The following is a 17,037-nucleotide window of genomic DNA, read 5'->3' as shown; positions in this document are numbered from 1 at the left end:
GGGCTGGCTGCAACCAGCTAGTGATGGTGGTTGTGATTTAAGTGATGGCTCTTAAAGCTTTTGCTCAGGTGTGCAGTGCGTCATGACTGGGCTCTGAGCAGGGAGGCATAGGGACAGATACTCTTCCCACTGGAAGTAAAAACAAGTTCTAAATCAGAGGCAGGAGTGTGGAGGCCTCTTCCAAGGATGGGGTTGGTAAAAAGTGAACAATAATGTCACCTACCATGATTTGTCTTCTTCATCACAAATGCCAACTTTCTTCTCTTCTGCTTACAAAATATATTTTTCCCTTTGTCAAGGGAAATACCCCAAAAATTCTTTCACTCACATTGCTTTTGAAGTCTAGAACCTCATTAGAATTTGTATGTCTTTTATGTATATAGATTTCCTTGATCCAGAAACCAGTTATCTTCTACTCTGTATCTTTCCAACATAACAGTGATGGAACAGTGATGGGACATTGACAGTAAACATTCCTGTAAAGAAGTGGGAAGGAGGGAGACACCCAGCAGTCACTGGGTCCCTGACGTTTAATTGTAAAAGTCCTGTTGGTAAATATAATGAGGGCTCCTTTTCTTGGCACTAGGGGATGCTCCTTGATTTTGCCCTGGTTATGCTCCTGTGTATAGCTCCCTAGTCCATTGTTTTCCATGGCTCTCGACCGTGCCCTTTGTAAGGTGTTTCCTTTAATATATCATCCTTCTCCGTATTTGAATAGAGTATTGAAGGGTATGCTTGTGTTGGCTGGAGAATGAGGTAAGGGTTGAACAGCTTTTCCTGGCCCACTTCTTGCCTATAGAAACCTGGGGACCCAAATATGATCTAGAAGAGTAACAGACTCAGCCCAGGCTGGGGGTTGTTTTGGAAGTTGCCTTATGTCTTTTTTTTTTTTTAACTATTTGGTTGACTCAAACGTATGCGCTAATTACTATATCCTTGATTCTTTGGCATGTGCCTTATTCTTTAGACTTTAATACAGCTATCTTGAGCTTATTGGGCTTCTGTGGGACCACATCCTCAGTCTCTTCCTGTGGGGAGTCCCCCTCCGAGCCATTTTGTTTCTTTGAAAGGGTTTACTGGGTGAAAGGAAAACACTTGTTTCCTTTCCTCACTATTCACTGAATGATTCCTTTGTACTTCAAGTGTGTATGTGTTTTCCACACCAAGCGATTCCCCAATTCTCTGTGAGAATCAACCTGGTGTTCTATAGTTTAACTTAATCTTGATACTGACTACCTAGAGTTAGCTCAGACCCCACAGGTGAAAGGATCAGCCCTACAAGACTGTCCCTCTCTAACTTAGGATGCCAATCACAAGTCCAGTCTTTTCACCAAGTTATTTCATTTTTTACATGTTAAACAGTTTCATTTACCACTACATGTTGTGGTTTGCCATTTTGCCAACCTCCAATAACCGTTCTTTGCTATCCATCACCCAGCTTTGTAGCCCACATCACATATTTTTATTATTTTTGGTCGTGGTAGGTTGTTAAGGTTGCACCCTGCTTCTGGTGGCAATGTCTGCAGGGTTCAGCTTTGTTGCAGTAATTACAACCGTGGTTTTTCAAAATAACAAGTTTACGTTTCCTACTATATGTTGTAGACCATGGGTCAGCTCTGTAGAAGCAGCCTGTGACTCCCCTCCAGAACCAAGGCTAAAGGAAAAGCCCTTATATGAGCTATTATGCTAGTCTTTTGACGGAATCAAGAAGGCTGGCACAAACTTGGACTATTGCTTCAAGTTTTTGCTTAGAGGTGATAATGTATCACATCTGTTCACATTCTGTTGGCCAAAGCATATCTCCTGGGTGATCCCCAAGTCAGGATGGCCATTCTTTCCCTATGAGATGATACAGAAATCACACATCTACATATGGAGAGATACATAAATATATATGTGTGTGTGTATAATAATAATCTTGCAAGGAAACAGGAATGAATAGTTTCATTAATAATAATACAGTCTACCCCAACTTTATCACATAATTCCAAATGATGGACAAAAAATCAGAATATATATTTTAAATTTAGTCGTATATTACCTTAATATACTGTATCTGGGTTCTCCAGAGAAATAGAGCTAGTAAGAGATATTTGTTTATGTATCTTATCTATCTGCCTATGTGAGAGATATTTATTTACTGTAAGGAATTGGCTTACACAATTGTGGGGCCTAGAAAATCTGAAATTTTGTGAGGCAGGCGGGCAGGCTAGGAACTCAGGCTGGATTTCTATGTAGTCAGTGAGACAGAACTGCTTCTTGTCAAGGAATCTTCAGTTTTTGCTCTTAAGGTCTTAAAGTGATTGCATAAGGCCTATCCACATTATCAAGGATAATCTCCTTTAACTCAAGTCAATAGATTTTAGATGTCAGTCACATCTATAGACTACTTTCCTGGCAACATCTGGGTTCATGTTTGACAAAACACTGGGCACCATAGCTGAGCCAAGTTGATACAGAATTTACTGTCCATATATACGTAGTACTATTTTGCAGATAGTAGAATATGAACCCAGTGTTCTCTTTCATTGTAAAGGACAAAAAAATTAGCTTGATCATAGCTAATAAACTCAGTATGTTTTGGCTGAAGATAATTGAGCACCTAAAACAGGGCTTGGCAAACTATGGCCCACTGCTTGTTTTTAGAAGTAAAGTTTTATTGGAACACAACCATGCTTATTCTTTATATACTGTCTATGGCTGTTTTATTCCATAATGGCTGAGTTGAGTAGTTAAAATAGAGACCGCATGGCCTACAAATTCTAAAATATTTACTATCCAGCCCTTTACAGAAAATGTTGGCCAACCCTTAATATTGTGGTTCCTGTTTTGTCATGGCCTACTCCTAGCGCAGTGTCTCTATTCAAGGTTAAGTATATACTCAAAATAGCAATATTTTATTGTTTAAAGTCACAAATTTTATTAGATTAATAAAAATTAGTGGTTTCTTAATTTTTATTGTATAGCCATTCAGATTTTCTTTTAGATCACATATAGATTTAGTTTTTATGGCTAAAATGCATATGAATGCTGTTAGTTTAAATGAATACTGGTGTATCTTTGGGAATGGAAAGTACTTTTTGTACAAAATTTTATCAGTTTCATATTATTATGATTACAGATTTCAATGTATCTCTTTTTTCTTTTAAGGTGGTAGAAAGGTATATTAGTGTGCCCAACTCATCCCCTTTTTCAATTATTTATTTTTATTTTTCATGCTCTTTTTTAAGATAATGGGTAAAAAAATATTATTTCTCAACTTGACTGCTTTTGTATACTATCGATAAAATTGAATTAGACCACAAGATGTATTTGTTTCCAAACCAAAGAGGAAATTGCAGCTTTAGTTAGTGGAGAGAGCCTAAGCCCTGGCTTCAGACAGCCCTGGGTTTAAATCTAGTGGCTTACAACAACAGCTACTTTATTTGCTGCTGACTGCGTGGGTCAGCAGTTTGAGCTGGGCTCTGTTGCATGGTTGTTCTGCTGGTCTTCTCTGGGATTACTCATGCAGCTGTTGTCTTTTGGAAGTTCCCCTAGGGGTTGGTTGGTCTAAAATGGCCATACTGATATATCTGGCATATTATGCTAGCCAGCACTGCTAGCTGTCATGGTTGAGTGACTGGGATCCTGCTCTCTCAAGATCTCTGGTGCTCTAGGATAGCTTGTTCCTGCCATGCTGGTAGTATGTCCAGATGGGGAGCTACAAAGTCTCTTGAGACCTAGATTCAGAAGTCCTATAAGGTCTTGTGCCACATCCTATTTGTCAAAATAATTTACAAGTCCAGCTCAGATTTAAGGGATGAAGAAATAAATACCATCTGTTGATAGGAAGCATGGCAAAGTCACATGGCACAAAGATAGGCTTACAGGAGTGAAAGGAAAGAGTACTGGTGGGGGGTGACTGCCTGGGTGGCTCAGTCAGTTAAACATCTCCCAGGTCATGATCCCAGGATCCTGGGATCAAGCCCCACATTGGGCTCCCCACTCAGCAGGGAGTCTGCTTCTCCTTCTCCTGCTCCTCCTGCTTGTGCTCTCTCTCTCTGTCAAATAAATAAATCTTAAAAAAATAAAATAAATAAATAGTAGCTGCACAATTCGCCACTGTAAACTGCTTAGTTTCTTTATGCCCTATTTGGAAAGAAATAACAATAGACTAGAAAAAAACACTATGACTTGAGTTCTTCTTAAAGTTTAACAATTATGTATATATAGGGGCGCCTGTATATATATATATATATATATATATATATATATATATATATATATATATACACATATATGGTGGCTCAGTGGGTTAAAGCCTCTGCCTTAAGCTCAGGTCATGATCCCAGGGTCCTGGGATGGAGCCCCGTGTCGGGCTCTCTGCTCTGCAGGGAGTCTGCTTCCTCCTCTCTCTCTACCTGCCTCTCTGCCTAACTTGTGATCTCTGTCTGTCAAATAAATAAATAAAATCTTAAAAAAAAAAAAACAATTATGTATATATAATGCACTTAGAAGTATTTCTGAAACAATTTTGAAATTGAATCTTTAATTTAAATATTGTGCTTTTTATTATTTATATAAGTATTATGAGAGTAATTATTACCTTGGCTGTGTATTTTTAACATGGGAGACATTTATTAAGACTCAAAGGAAGGATATCCTGTGTAAAATAAGTGTGTACGAGGAGTTAGACTTTTGTGTAGAATGTATTATTCATTCAGTAAGTAAAAAAGAAAGCAATTAACTTCTGATGTGTTTGCAAAACCACACATTTTCCTATAACCCTCTGTGTGTTTATATTTCTCATTTTAGATTTTAAAAATATTGGCCTGTGGTGTAAGGTTTCTATCAGGTTACTTCTTGAAGCGTCTTTTGAGTACTTGCAACATATTTTTGTTTAGCTAATGTTTCCTTGCAAAGCCAAGAAAAAAATAGCCAAGCAAAGGAAAAAATAGCTCTTATTTTTCATTGCAGTCAAATCTCATCAGAGGCTTTTTTTATAAGGGTATCTGTTTTGCTCTTGACTTTGTTAGGAATAAACACAGAATGCTTTCTAAATCTGTCCTGTTTTGAGATATATATATATGTCTGATATATATGTATATATATATCAGACCTTGGCGAAAACGTTTGTTAAAACTCACTAGAAGTATTACTCTGTTCATTGGTTGTGTAGTTCATTGTAGTTCATGGTTGTGTGTTCATTGGTTTGGGTAGGAGGCATAATAGACCGTCCTAATAAACATTATATTTAAATAATTTCACTCACGGCACTTAGGCACTTAAAGAACTCTAATTTGAATACATTTTTCTATAACATTGTTTACGGACAAAATTTACTTTTCCCAAATAACCACTTGGTTAACATTCTAAATCTACTTATGCGGCTTGAGAGCTCCATTCTTGTATGATAAACATCATTTATTGTGTTTAAGATCTGCATTTATTTGGAATTTAATGCTTCTGCTAGTGAGGGAGGGTGAAATAAATGATATTACAAAATGAATGATACTTAATAAAATCGGAGAGGTGATATCCTGTCTGTATTTGTCATAAACTCTTTTGGGTGCCTAGACAAGTTTTAGTAAAGAGACATTTGTTATAGGAACTTGTTACAGGAATTTGTTAAGGAACCCCTGAAATAGGGAGGGGTATTTATACAGCAGACTAGATAGAATAGGCCCAAACCCGGTGGTCAGGAAATCTTACCAAAGCAGTGCTTGCTAAATCTTTCTTCTCCAGTTCTTCAAAGTTTTTTTTTCCCCTTCAGATTTCATATCCACCTTCAGTCCTGAAGATGTTAGATTTATTATTTAAATAGTAATAATATATTATTACCTTTTTGGTCTCCATGGTATTTTTATTAGAGAAATTCCATTAAAGAAGGATTTCGCTTGTTACTGTCTTGGTCAGAAACATGCTCGATGGCTTATAATTTTCCCTTTCCCCTCTTTGTTTCACTGAGTCCTAAGTACATACTTCCAGTGGTGCAGTGGCAGGCTTGAGAGATAAAGAAAAGCGGATGGGGCATAATTAAATAAAGGTTAAAGAAAAATGAGAAAGGGAAGAGAGAGGGGCCAGGGATAGAGAAGCTAGATGTACAGCTTTTGTTTTTCTGGTTTATTTTAACATTCTTCTTTGCTTCTTCTATTACGTAAGCTCTAATTTGCCGGTTATATAAGGCGGAGGGGGGGGGTGATAAATAACCTTTGGACCACATGGAATGGGGGAAATATTTTTAATTATCACCAATCCAATGAACTGTAGAACAGTCCTTAATTGTGCAGCCTAATCTGTAAGGAATGTTTATGCTTTGTGAGCTTTGCTTTGTGCTGTTTGCTCAGTTTTCAGCTCCGGCAGAACTTGTCTTGGGTTTAGTAACCAGGATTGTTGACAATTGTAGAGCACTATCAGTGCGTGTTCATTGGTTCAATTAGGTATTTAGGGCAGTTTGCCTAAACGTACATGTTGTTTAGTTTATATTTAGGATTCTTTTTCCAACTGGAGAAGACTTTATTTAGTTGCCCTATGTTCTTTTTATTTGAGGAGCCTTATCTTGTAGATGTGATTGTGAAATCCTATTTTTGGAGGTGCTGTTATTCCTTTTATGGTGGATTTTTTAGTGTAGTTCATTGCCAGGTTTGTTCAACTTTCTAGGTCTGATGTGAGCGAGGTAGATTTTAATATCTATGATGTTAAAATAATTGATTAATCTTATAAACATTTCAAGGCAAGTTGAGATTTAGCTGGTTATTTTTAAATTCTTGGAAGTGAAAAAAAATAGTAAGCTGGGATGAATTTTTCTTTTTAGTCTTTTTTTTTTTTATTATTTAAATCAGTTTTATTTAAGAATTTCCAACATTGACAACTCTTATAAAAAGCATCCAAGCACAGGACACAAAACTGCATCAAACAGCATTCTTATGGGCAGCTAACAGACATGAGAACTTCCACCCTTCTTCGCGACACCCCGAGCTCACTGGTGAACTCTGCTTCCAAGTACGCCTGCAAAGCACACCACAAGCTCGTCCATGTTCTCACCCCACCAGCTTCAGTTCACGTGACCACACTTACAGATCAGTAACAGAAGAGAACACACACCATACAGCATTCACAGCAGTTGACAAAGGAGTGGGGGAAGTACAAGTAATCGTTTCACTTAACACATTCAGCTAACGTGGGTTATCTAGGAACAAAACTCACTTAGTCTTCCAACAGATGTGGATGTCCTTTGAATGCAAAGAACATTCGTACATTATTTGCTATCATTGCTCTCTGCACACTCTCTCACCAAAGCCACAGGATTGAGAGACACATCTCGCCAAGTTAAAAAATATCCATTATGCACCACCAAGTCTCTGCACGCGCTCTCTCCTTTTCTCGCTCATACTAGCCTTTCATGCCTCGGCACCACCATCAATCCCACACAAGGTTTCAAAAGTTCAAACAGCCTTCTGGTTCCATATCACAGCCTTGCGTTCATAGCGTTGATACGACTTCATGAAATAAAGAGTAGCGGATAAAAATGGGACACCCACCGTCAAAGACGCAGCCTGGTCTTGATTCTAAAGTGGCCAGAAGATCCCTATGAAAAAGAATGGTCTTAGTTCTTGAAGAAGTCTCTTTTGAAAAATGTGTAAGACACATGGGGAAACCCACTTTTAGGTCTGGTGGTACCTGTCCTCCCCTCCCTCATCTCATTCTGTGATCCTTTGTACTCAGGTCAACTATGTTGGCCTTCTTCCAAATATGCTGAACTCCTTTCACTAGTTGATCCCTCCATTTGAGATGGAAATTCTCACAGGCCGGCTGTTACTTTTCATTTGAATCCTGTAGTCAGTATCACCTTCTCACAACTTTGGGGTTACCAGTCTATCCGCTCTAATCAGTTGCCAGCATTCCATCACATCTCCCCCTCTGTTCTCACCCCATACTTTCTCGTTTTCCTTAATTGTTTACCTTATCTTATCCTATTAGAACATCAGATTCCATTAGAAGAGAGCCTCTGGTAGTTTAAGGCTTTGATGGTTGTGATGGTTTTATGGGTGTATACTTATCCCCAAACTCACTGAGTTTATGCATTAAATATGTACAGCTTTTTGCATGTCAGTCATGCTTCGATAAAGTGGTTTTTTAAAAAAAGAGACTTAGGCTCGTTTATTCACTGCTGTATCCCTAGTGCCATTCATGACGTGTAGTGGGTGCTTCTAAAAGTTTAGATATGCAAATGTGAAAGTTTTCATCCTTTTTTTTTTTTTTTTTTTTGCTATAAAGGACATCTAAACTTATGTTTAAAATACACTTGCATTTTTACATCAAAAATTTATTTTCAGGTGATTAGAAAAGTGGAAACAACATAATTAATGGAAAGCACTGGACAAGAGGTTGTAATAATAGGATTCTCGAATTATTCTGCAACTAATTATAATGGACAAAATTCCATGATCCCCTAGTGATTCAGTATCTTCATTTACAACATGAGAAACAGTGTTAACGTTTTCATGTGATGAGGCTGAGGAGGTTTGTAGGGGCAACACTGCTCAGGAAGTCATAGACTCCATTAAGGAATTTTGTCTTTGTCCTATAAGAATAGAAAAGTGCTGAAGGATATTAAGTGGGGTGGGACAGTGTACATGGAAGGGAGTGCTAGTGGTACTGGTATGACTAGGTTTACATTTCAGAAAAGCCACTCTGGCTACAGTGTAGAGAATATAGAGAAGGGTTAGAATGAATATGGCCAGACCTGTTCATCACTGTGGTGGTCCTGGTGAGAAATGCTGCTAACTTGAAGTAGGATAATGATGGTGTACATGACAATGAGCTGTGGGGTTTGAGCAATAATGGGGAATTGAAATCACCAGGATTTGGTGATGGAGGACCAAGGGAATGGAAGGTATTAAGACTAATTTCTAGATTTCTGTCTTATAACTAGATAGATCATGGCTTCGTTTGGTGTATTACCACAGTTTAGAATACGATCAGGTTTCAGGAGGATCCCTTTCTGCATAGATGCTCAGTAAATTTTTATTGAACAACTACATTATCCAGTCCTTTGGCAGTTCTCTAGTACTTGTTTTATAAACCTTGTATAAAAGACAACAATATCTTGCTACTTCTTTTTATGTTACGGGTTTTTTATTTTGGGGTTCATGGACTCCATATTTGTAGGGAGATCAGTGAACTCTGAAAATAAATGTGAATTTTTCCAAGTATGTGCTTATATATAATTTTTAAAGAAGGATTCATTGCTTCCATCAGATTCTTAAAGAGGTCCATGACACTAAAATTATTAAGTATTTTTGTTAAATAATTAGATATTTTGACTCCTCTTAGTTTTAAACAATTTTCTATGAAAGTTTTACTGTTATCCTGTATGTTTCTATTTGGGATAATCAATAAAAAGTTGCCTTTAGATTAAAATGGGCCATCAGTCATTTTAGCTGTAATCTATCGAGTCTACCTCTTAAATATAAGTACTTTATATGGATTTGCATATATTTTAAAGTCTCCTTGATTATTCGCATCTATAAATTTCTTCTCAGGGGACCTTCTATCCTAAATATTGAGTAAGTGAGGCAACTGTTGGACTCAATGTAGGTTTAAGACAAATCTTGATTAGATCTTCTGTAGAATAGAGGTTAGAGATTAATATACAGCATTTTTTTTTTTAAGATTTATTTATTTGACAGAGAGAGATCACAAGTAGACAGAGAGGCAGGCAGAGAGAGAGAGAGGGAAGCAGGCTCCCCGCTGAGCAGAGAACCCGATGCGGGACTCGATCCCAGGACCCCGAGATCATGACCCGAGCCGAAGGCAGCGGCTTAACCCACTGAGCCACCCAGGCGCCCAATATACAGCATTTTTAATAATGGTCTTTCTGCATGGTGGAATTATAGGTTCTCTATTTTAACATACAAACTGAAATGTATTATATATTTGCTACACTGGACATGTATTACTTTTATAGCATTTTTAAACATTCCATAATTTTCAAAAAAGGTATGAATTTACAAATGATATTAGTATGAGGGAGTCATTGTAAAAACTTTTCAGTGACTTCCTTTATGTTGATTTGGAGTTTAAAGTTACCATCCCATTAGGTCTAGAAAGCAAAATAACTACTTGTGTTAGAATATCCTGTGTATTCTCTAGAAACAGCTGTATTTTGACATTTACTGTACATACTTTGGCTTTCTGCATTCTGAGTTTGATGAATATCTTTTTTTTTTTTCCAAAAGAATGCATGCAGTCCCTGACTTTAGAAAGGCATTTGTTGTAATATCCAGTAAACAGTAGTGCTCCTTAAAAAACTTACTGCTTCTTTTTAGAATGCTTCCGTTTGATATCACAGGGCTTATTTTGTTAGCATATACCTGTGGACTAAGGTATGTTGAAATGTTAATAGCTTAATTTTAATCCAGAGACGAATGAATAGAAAGGATGTTCTGCATTTCCTGCCATATCAATGAGTCTGCAAAGGGCATTGATGTTTAAGCAATATAATGTAATATAGTTTACAAATTTATACGCCAACCAGATTTATTGGACCATGTATCAAGTGTGTGAAATATATAGAAGTTGAGAGAATAACTTACTATAATGAATCCAGATGAACCTATAAGTAAGCTGGAACAATCAAGCTATAACCTATAGCTAATCTTGTTTGGTCTATACCCTCACTGCCTTGTTTTTTTTAAATTATTAATTATGTTATTGTGAGAGATTGCATTTCTTTCATTTTATTATTTCTATTTTTAATTGTGCTAAAAAACAGGTAGTTTACCATTTCATCCACTTTCAAGTGTACAGTTCAGTAGTGTTAAGTATATTCACATTGTTGTGTAAATGGTCTCCAGAATTTTTTCACCTTGCAAATTTGAAAAGCTATACCCATTAATAACAATAACAACAAATCTTCACTTCCCTCTTCCTCCAGCTCCTGGTTATCACCATTTTACTTCCTTTATTTTACCACATTATGATTTGACTACTTCAGATACCTCATATAAGTGGAACTATACAGTATTTGTCTTTTGGGGGACTGGTCTGTTTCACTTAGCATAATGTCCTCATGATTCATTCATGTCATAGCATGTGACAGGATTTCCTTCCATTTTATAGCTGAATAATGTTCCATTGCATGTATATCACATTTTGTTTATCCTTTTATTAATCAACGGACATTTGTGTTACTTCCACATCTTGTCTATTGTGAATAATGCTGTTATGAATATCGCTGTACAGATCGCTCTCTGAGACTTTGTATTAATCATGTACTAGTTCCATTTTAAATTTTTAAAATTTTTTTGAGGAAATGCCATCCTGTTTTCTGTTGTAGCTACACCATTTTTCGTTTCCACCAACAGTGCACAAGGTTTCCACTTTCTCCACATCCTTGTCAACACTTACTGTTTTCTGTTTTTTGATAGTCATTCTAATGAATGTGAAGTGATAGCTCATGATTTTGATTTGCATTTCCTTAATGATTAACCATGTTGAGCATCTTTCTTTTTTTTTAACTTTTTTCTTTTTTTTTTTTTAAAGATTTTATTTATTTATTTGAGAGAGAGACAGTGAGAGAGAACATGAGAGGGGAGAAGGTCAGAGGGAGAAGCAGACTCCCCTTGGAGCTGGGAGCCCGATGTGGGACTCGATCCTGGGACTCTGGGATCATGACCTGAGCCGAAGGCAGTTGCTTAACCAACTGAGCCACCCAGGTGCCCCTGTTGAGCATTTTTGTCTGCTTGTTGGTCATCTGTGTATTATCCTTGGGGAAATGTCTATTCAAGTCATTTGCCCATTTTTAATTGGGTTATTTGTTTCTTTGTTACTGAGTTATAAGGGTTCTTCATATATTCTGCGTATTAGCCCTGTATCTAATATAATTTGCAAATATTTTCTCCCATCCCATAGGTCGCCTTTGCAGTAATTTATTGATTGTGTCCTTTGGTGTACAGAAGTTTTTGTTTTGTTTTGTTTTGATGTACAGAAGTTTTAAGTTCAGTGTAATCCCATTTGTCTGTCTGTTTTTGCTTTTGGTGTCTTATCTAAGAAATCATTGTCAAATCCAGTGTCATGAAGTTTCCTCTCTATAATTTCTTTTAACAGCTTTGTGGTCACATCTTAAATTTAGGTCTTAATCATTTTAAGTTAATTTTTGTATATGGTGTAAGATAAGGGGCCCAACTTCATTATTTTGCATGTGTAGATCCAGTTTCCCTGGCACCATTAGTTGAAGAGACTCTCCTTTCCCCAGTGAATAGCCTTACAACCTTGAAGATCATTCGACAACATACGTGAGGGCTTATTTCAATAGTTCTCTATTTTGTTTCTTTGGTCTATGTATCTGTCTTTATGCCAGTACCACACTTGTTTTGATCACTGTAGCTTTATACTATGTTTTGAAATCATTAGTATGAGACCTCCAATTTCGGTTTTCTTTTTCAAGATTATTTGGTTATTCGAGTTCCTTTGAGATTCAATATGAATTTTAAGATGTTTTCTGTTTCTGCAAAAAAAAAGAAAAAAGAAAAGGCATTGGAATTTTGACAGGGATTATATTTAATCTGTAGATTGCTCTGGGTAGTTTTGATATCTTAACAGTATTAAGTCTTCCAAGCCACAAACGCTGCCTTTCCATTTATATGTGCCTTCCTTAGTTTCTTTCAGCAATGTTTTGTAGTTTTCAGTGTACAGATCTTTCACATCCTTGATTAAGTTTGTTTTTAATGATTGTATTTTTAAAACTATTTTTATTTATTCAGAGAGAGAGAGCACATGAGAGTGCACAAGCAGGGAGTGTGGCAGAGGGAAAGGGACAATCAGGCTCGCTGCTGAGCAGGGAACCAGATGTGGGGCTCAATCCCAGGACTCTGGGATCATGACCTGAGCCGAAGGCAGACACTTAACCAATTGTACCACCCATGTGCCTCAAATTAATGTATTCTTTTTAATGTTACTCTTAGTGGAAATGTTATCTTACTTTCATTTTTGGGTTGTTCATTGTTGGTCATAGGAACACAGTTGATTTTCTGTGTGTTGATTTTGTATCTTGAAACTTTGCTGAATTTGTTTATTCTAACAGTTCTTTTTCTTGTGGAATTTTTTGGGGTGTTTTTACATACAAGATCATGTCATCTACAAACAGAGATAATTTTACTTCTTTCTTTCTAGTTTTTATAAAATTTCCTTTTTTGTTTTGCCTAATTGCTCTGGCTGGGACTTCCAAAACTGTGTTGAATAAATGTGGTGAGAATGGGAAAAGCTGATCTTAGAGGAAAAGCTTTCTTCTTTCACCGCTAAGTTGTCAGCTTTTTGTATATGGCTTTTTAAAGCCCATATATGGGCTTTTCATATATGGCCCTTATTATGTTCAGGTGGTTTCCTTCTATTTCCAGTTTGTTGAATGTTTTTATCATGAAAGATGTTTGAATCTTGTCTAATGCTTTTTCAGCATCAAATGAGTTGCTCATGTGGTTTTTGTCCTTAATTCTGTTAATGTGGTGTATTACATTGATCAGTTTTCATACGTTGAACCATCCTTGCATTCCAGGAATAAACCCCACTTGGTCATGATGTGTAATCCTTATAATGTGCCGTTGAATTCAGTCAGCCCTCTGATTGTTTTGATTCTTTTTGAAGCAAAAAGCAGACGTAGGCAGTAAGCTGATAAATAAACATGATACGATGGCAGATACTGATGGGTATTATGAAGAGAAGTAAAACAGGGCAAGAAGGTTAAGAGTGGTAGGAGCAGGGGCACCTTGCTAGCTCAGTCAGTAGAGCATGCGGTTCTTGATCTTGGGGTCAGGAGTTCAAGCCCACGTGGGGTGTGGAGCTTATTTAAAAAAAGTCGTAGGAGTAGAGTGAGGCTGGGTTGTTTAGATATGAGGTTTGGGAAGCCCCCTGAGAAAATGTCTTTTTAGAAAGTGAGAGAAGAATCTATAGGCATGGGGGACAGCAAAGATGGGACTTAGAGCTTTTGAGAAATAGCTAGCAAGGAGGGTGTGAGAGTAGGAACAGGAGATTGTGACAGAGAATGGAGAGGCTCAGGACGTCAACAGTAGAGGAGGGCACATAAATCCTGTCTTCCTGGTGCTTAACATGGACAGTTCCTTACGTGTTTTTATTACTCGTTACAGATTTCCTCCTTTTTATTTCCTTTGCCTTTGCTGTCCTATTTCTAGATAGAATGTGTTTGCTTTGTTAACCTAAGGACAGGGCCTGAGTTTCATCCCAGATTTCCTCTGTAGAAGAGTGAAATAGAGTAAGTGGAGTCTCAATGTCTAGCCAAGACTCCATTGTGATGTCTAATGTGATTAGGGGAAAAAAAAAATAATTGTCTCAATACATTATGGTGTATGAACTTACATATTTTATGATTAGAATATGTGCCTAATATTATAAACTTAGTAGAAGTGGATTGCTTGATGAAGTTCATAACAGTTTTTAACTGGCGGCATGATCTATAGTATAGCAGTTAACCTCCTTCCTATAAACACTTATGTTGGAATGTTTTGCATTGCCATGAAACAGTTTTCCCAAATTCGTCTTTTCGGAGGAAGTATAAATTACTGTCGTGCTACCATGGTAATAGAAGGTAAAAAACAGCCTGGAACTCGCAGATGTTTGTTGTTTTCCTTGATAATGGAAGGAACTTTGGTGTAGGTATGTGTAAGTATTCTTAAACGTCATAAGGAATGTAGAGAAGTGGTCTGCTTTGTCCCCAGATGGAGTTGTATTTACAGTCTGGCCCAGTGTTCAATATGCATTTGCCTCCTTTAGTAAAAATCTGCTTATTTTTTTGTAATTCCTGAATCCAGATAATTTGATTTTCAATTGATAAAATATTTACTTGTCATATCAGCCAGGGCGCTAAACTTAGAAATTAAGAGTAGTGAGTTAAATTTAAAATTTGTTGAAAGTATTCATCATAATGCAGTCTACTTAGTGTCTTGGCAGTGCCTCTGGCTCTTCTCATTTCTCATGTTAGGAGACAGACTGGCAGCGGTTGTAAACTGAAACCTGGTTGTATGCAGCTAGCCTGATAGGGCTATGAAGGAAAATGGAGAAAATTTGAAAACATTACTCTCTCTGTGTGTGTGTGTGTGTGTGTGTGTGTGTGTATGTTAAATTAGAGTATGACACATTTGCTTAAAATAGCATTTTATATTCTGTTTATCAAAGCAATTATAACTTCATGATAGATCCTAAGACTGATACTGGTTTTAAACACTGTCTTGTGGAATAGCCAAATTTGCCTCTTAACAGTATTGTCATAACGTCGCTCGATGTATAATAAGCATGTTTTACAATGTGTTTTGAGTCGTTTGTCTCCCGTAGACCTGAAATCTATTACTCAGAGGAGAAGCATGCATTTACAGTATATTCTTAGCTGCCCCTCTCTATCACTCAGCTGTCAAGGCCTATGGAATCTAAAATAGAACCTGACCAATGGGAGGCTGTCTCCGCAGTGTTTATGGGAGGATTGGGAGGTGGACGCTTTTGTCATGCACGGCGGCCTCTGTGTTGCAGTGTTGAGGCAGCAGGATGTAGAGGGCTGGTCAGCTTTTCCGTGGATTCCGTGAAGGGGACAGCTTCATAGAAAGACAGCTTCTAAACAATAAGAAATCAGAGGAGTTACAGTACCTGACTTGGGGCTGCTCCATAAAGAAGATAATCTTCAAGCGTTATGAAGGCGGAGAAGGATCCCGAAGACGAAGAAAATATCGTTAGAGATCCAAGCTAAGTGTAGCCCAGCATGAAGATTGTGGAACAGGAAGATTTGTAAAGCGAGGGACGGAGTCACTGGTTAGGAGTTTGTCTGAGGGCGTGCTTTGTGAGCCACAGAGCTTTGTAACTTAATGCCCAGTAGTTTGCTGCTCGCAACCAGAGACTAAATCCTGTCTATGATGAACTGTTGGTTTTCTTGTGCTCCCAAGAACAGAGTAGGTATCCCTGCTGTCCAGTGTCACGAAGGACTCACGCTTGGGCTTTCTGAGCTGTATTCTTGTAAAATGTACTGCTGTTTAATTAATTTTAGTCTCTCTGCCTTCTCTTCTTTCTGATGTATTTGATGAGCAGCAGATTGGGGTTAGTGATAGCAAACGACAGTTCTTGTTTCTTTTTCTGGGGTTTTAAAAAGCACACAATAGAATCTTAGTAATTGAGCAGTATTTCTGTTAACTGACAGTGGACGGGGTTGGAAAACGGTGCTTGGTGAAGTGGAACTGAAAAATCCCATGATAATATGAGACTTGGATCATGTTTAATTATCTTTTAAAAAGCCTCGCTTTAGGATTTTACAGGTTTTCCCCCCTTGTTTTAGAGAGCCCCTTTCTCCAGCTGCTGGTTTACTTGGAAATAAAGTTGAGGTGGTTTTAACTGCAAGGATAAACTAATCAATTTCAAGCAAGTATCTCTGTGTTAAACAGGACTTAATCCCTAAGGCATTTGAAAACCCAAGTCTTATCTTAAGCCTGCTTCCATGACCACTCCCCAATTTAGAGTCTGTTAACCGTTTTGTTTTAAAGCTAAAGAAGGGGGAATGCCTCAAATGTAGTTGAGCCTTTAAGCCAGTGAATAGGCCTAGTCTCCCAGTTGACAATTTGAGCTTTTGAAATTAGAAGGAAGTGGGCTCATCTCCAAATTTAACTAATTTGGAGACAACAATGCTGAAGCTTTGTAGGTACTTGAACCGGATTCCATGGTAGCATTGCTTTTCAGGAGTAGGTTAAAATTTTAATGTATTTATCTTTTTTCATATTCAATTTTCATACTTATTTTCACTTAAAGTATTTAATGAAGAGACTGCTTACTTAGCTAGAAAGTTGGTGTTTTGTGTTGCTGTTTGAAGGGGAGAGGTAATAGAAAGTTAATCCCACTGATCAGACAGAGGATATGCTTCATAGAACAGATTCATTTTTTTTCTCCCTCAGAGATTTGTTTTGCTATTTGTGGACACAGGAATTGCTTTGTAAGTTTCAGTGAAAAATAGGTAAATTTTCCTTTGTTCTAGAAATAGTACTGGGGTTAGTACAGAATTTAGCAATAAGT

The 17,037-nt window shown here is 37.3% G+C and overlaps 1 protein-coding gene across 3 annotated transcripts in view; it reads left to right on the top strand.

Moving 5' to 3' along the window:
* The window catches only part of UACA (uveal autoantigen with coiled-coil domains and ankyrin repeats), a 96,795-nt gene that overhangs the window by 37,368 nt on the left and 42,390 nt on the right, over nt 1-17,037 (top strand). Inside the window, exon 1 of one of the 3 annotated variants that reach the window (XM_046009143.1) lies at nt 15,552-15,929. The exons of the other annotated variants lie outside the window; for them this stretch is intronic. Coding sequence (XP_045865099.1) covers nt 15,891-15,929 — 39 coding nt within the window. The 5' untranslated portion in view covers nt 15,552-15,890. Of the gene's footprint in view, nt 1-15,551; nt 15,930-17,037 lie in introns of those variants that run through there. 3 annotated transcript variants of the gene reach the window in all.

The sequence above is a fragment of the Meles meles genome, chromosome 6, assembly GCF_922984935.1.
Source record: "Meles meles chromosome 6, mMelMel3.1 paternal haplotype, whole genome shotgun sequence".
NCBI lineage: Eukaryota > Metazoa > Chordata > Mammalia > Carnivora > Mustelidae > Meles > Meles meles.
Note: the sequence above shows the minus strand (reverse complement) of the source record. Positions and strands in the feature narration are given on the sequence as shown.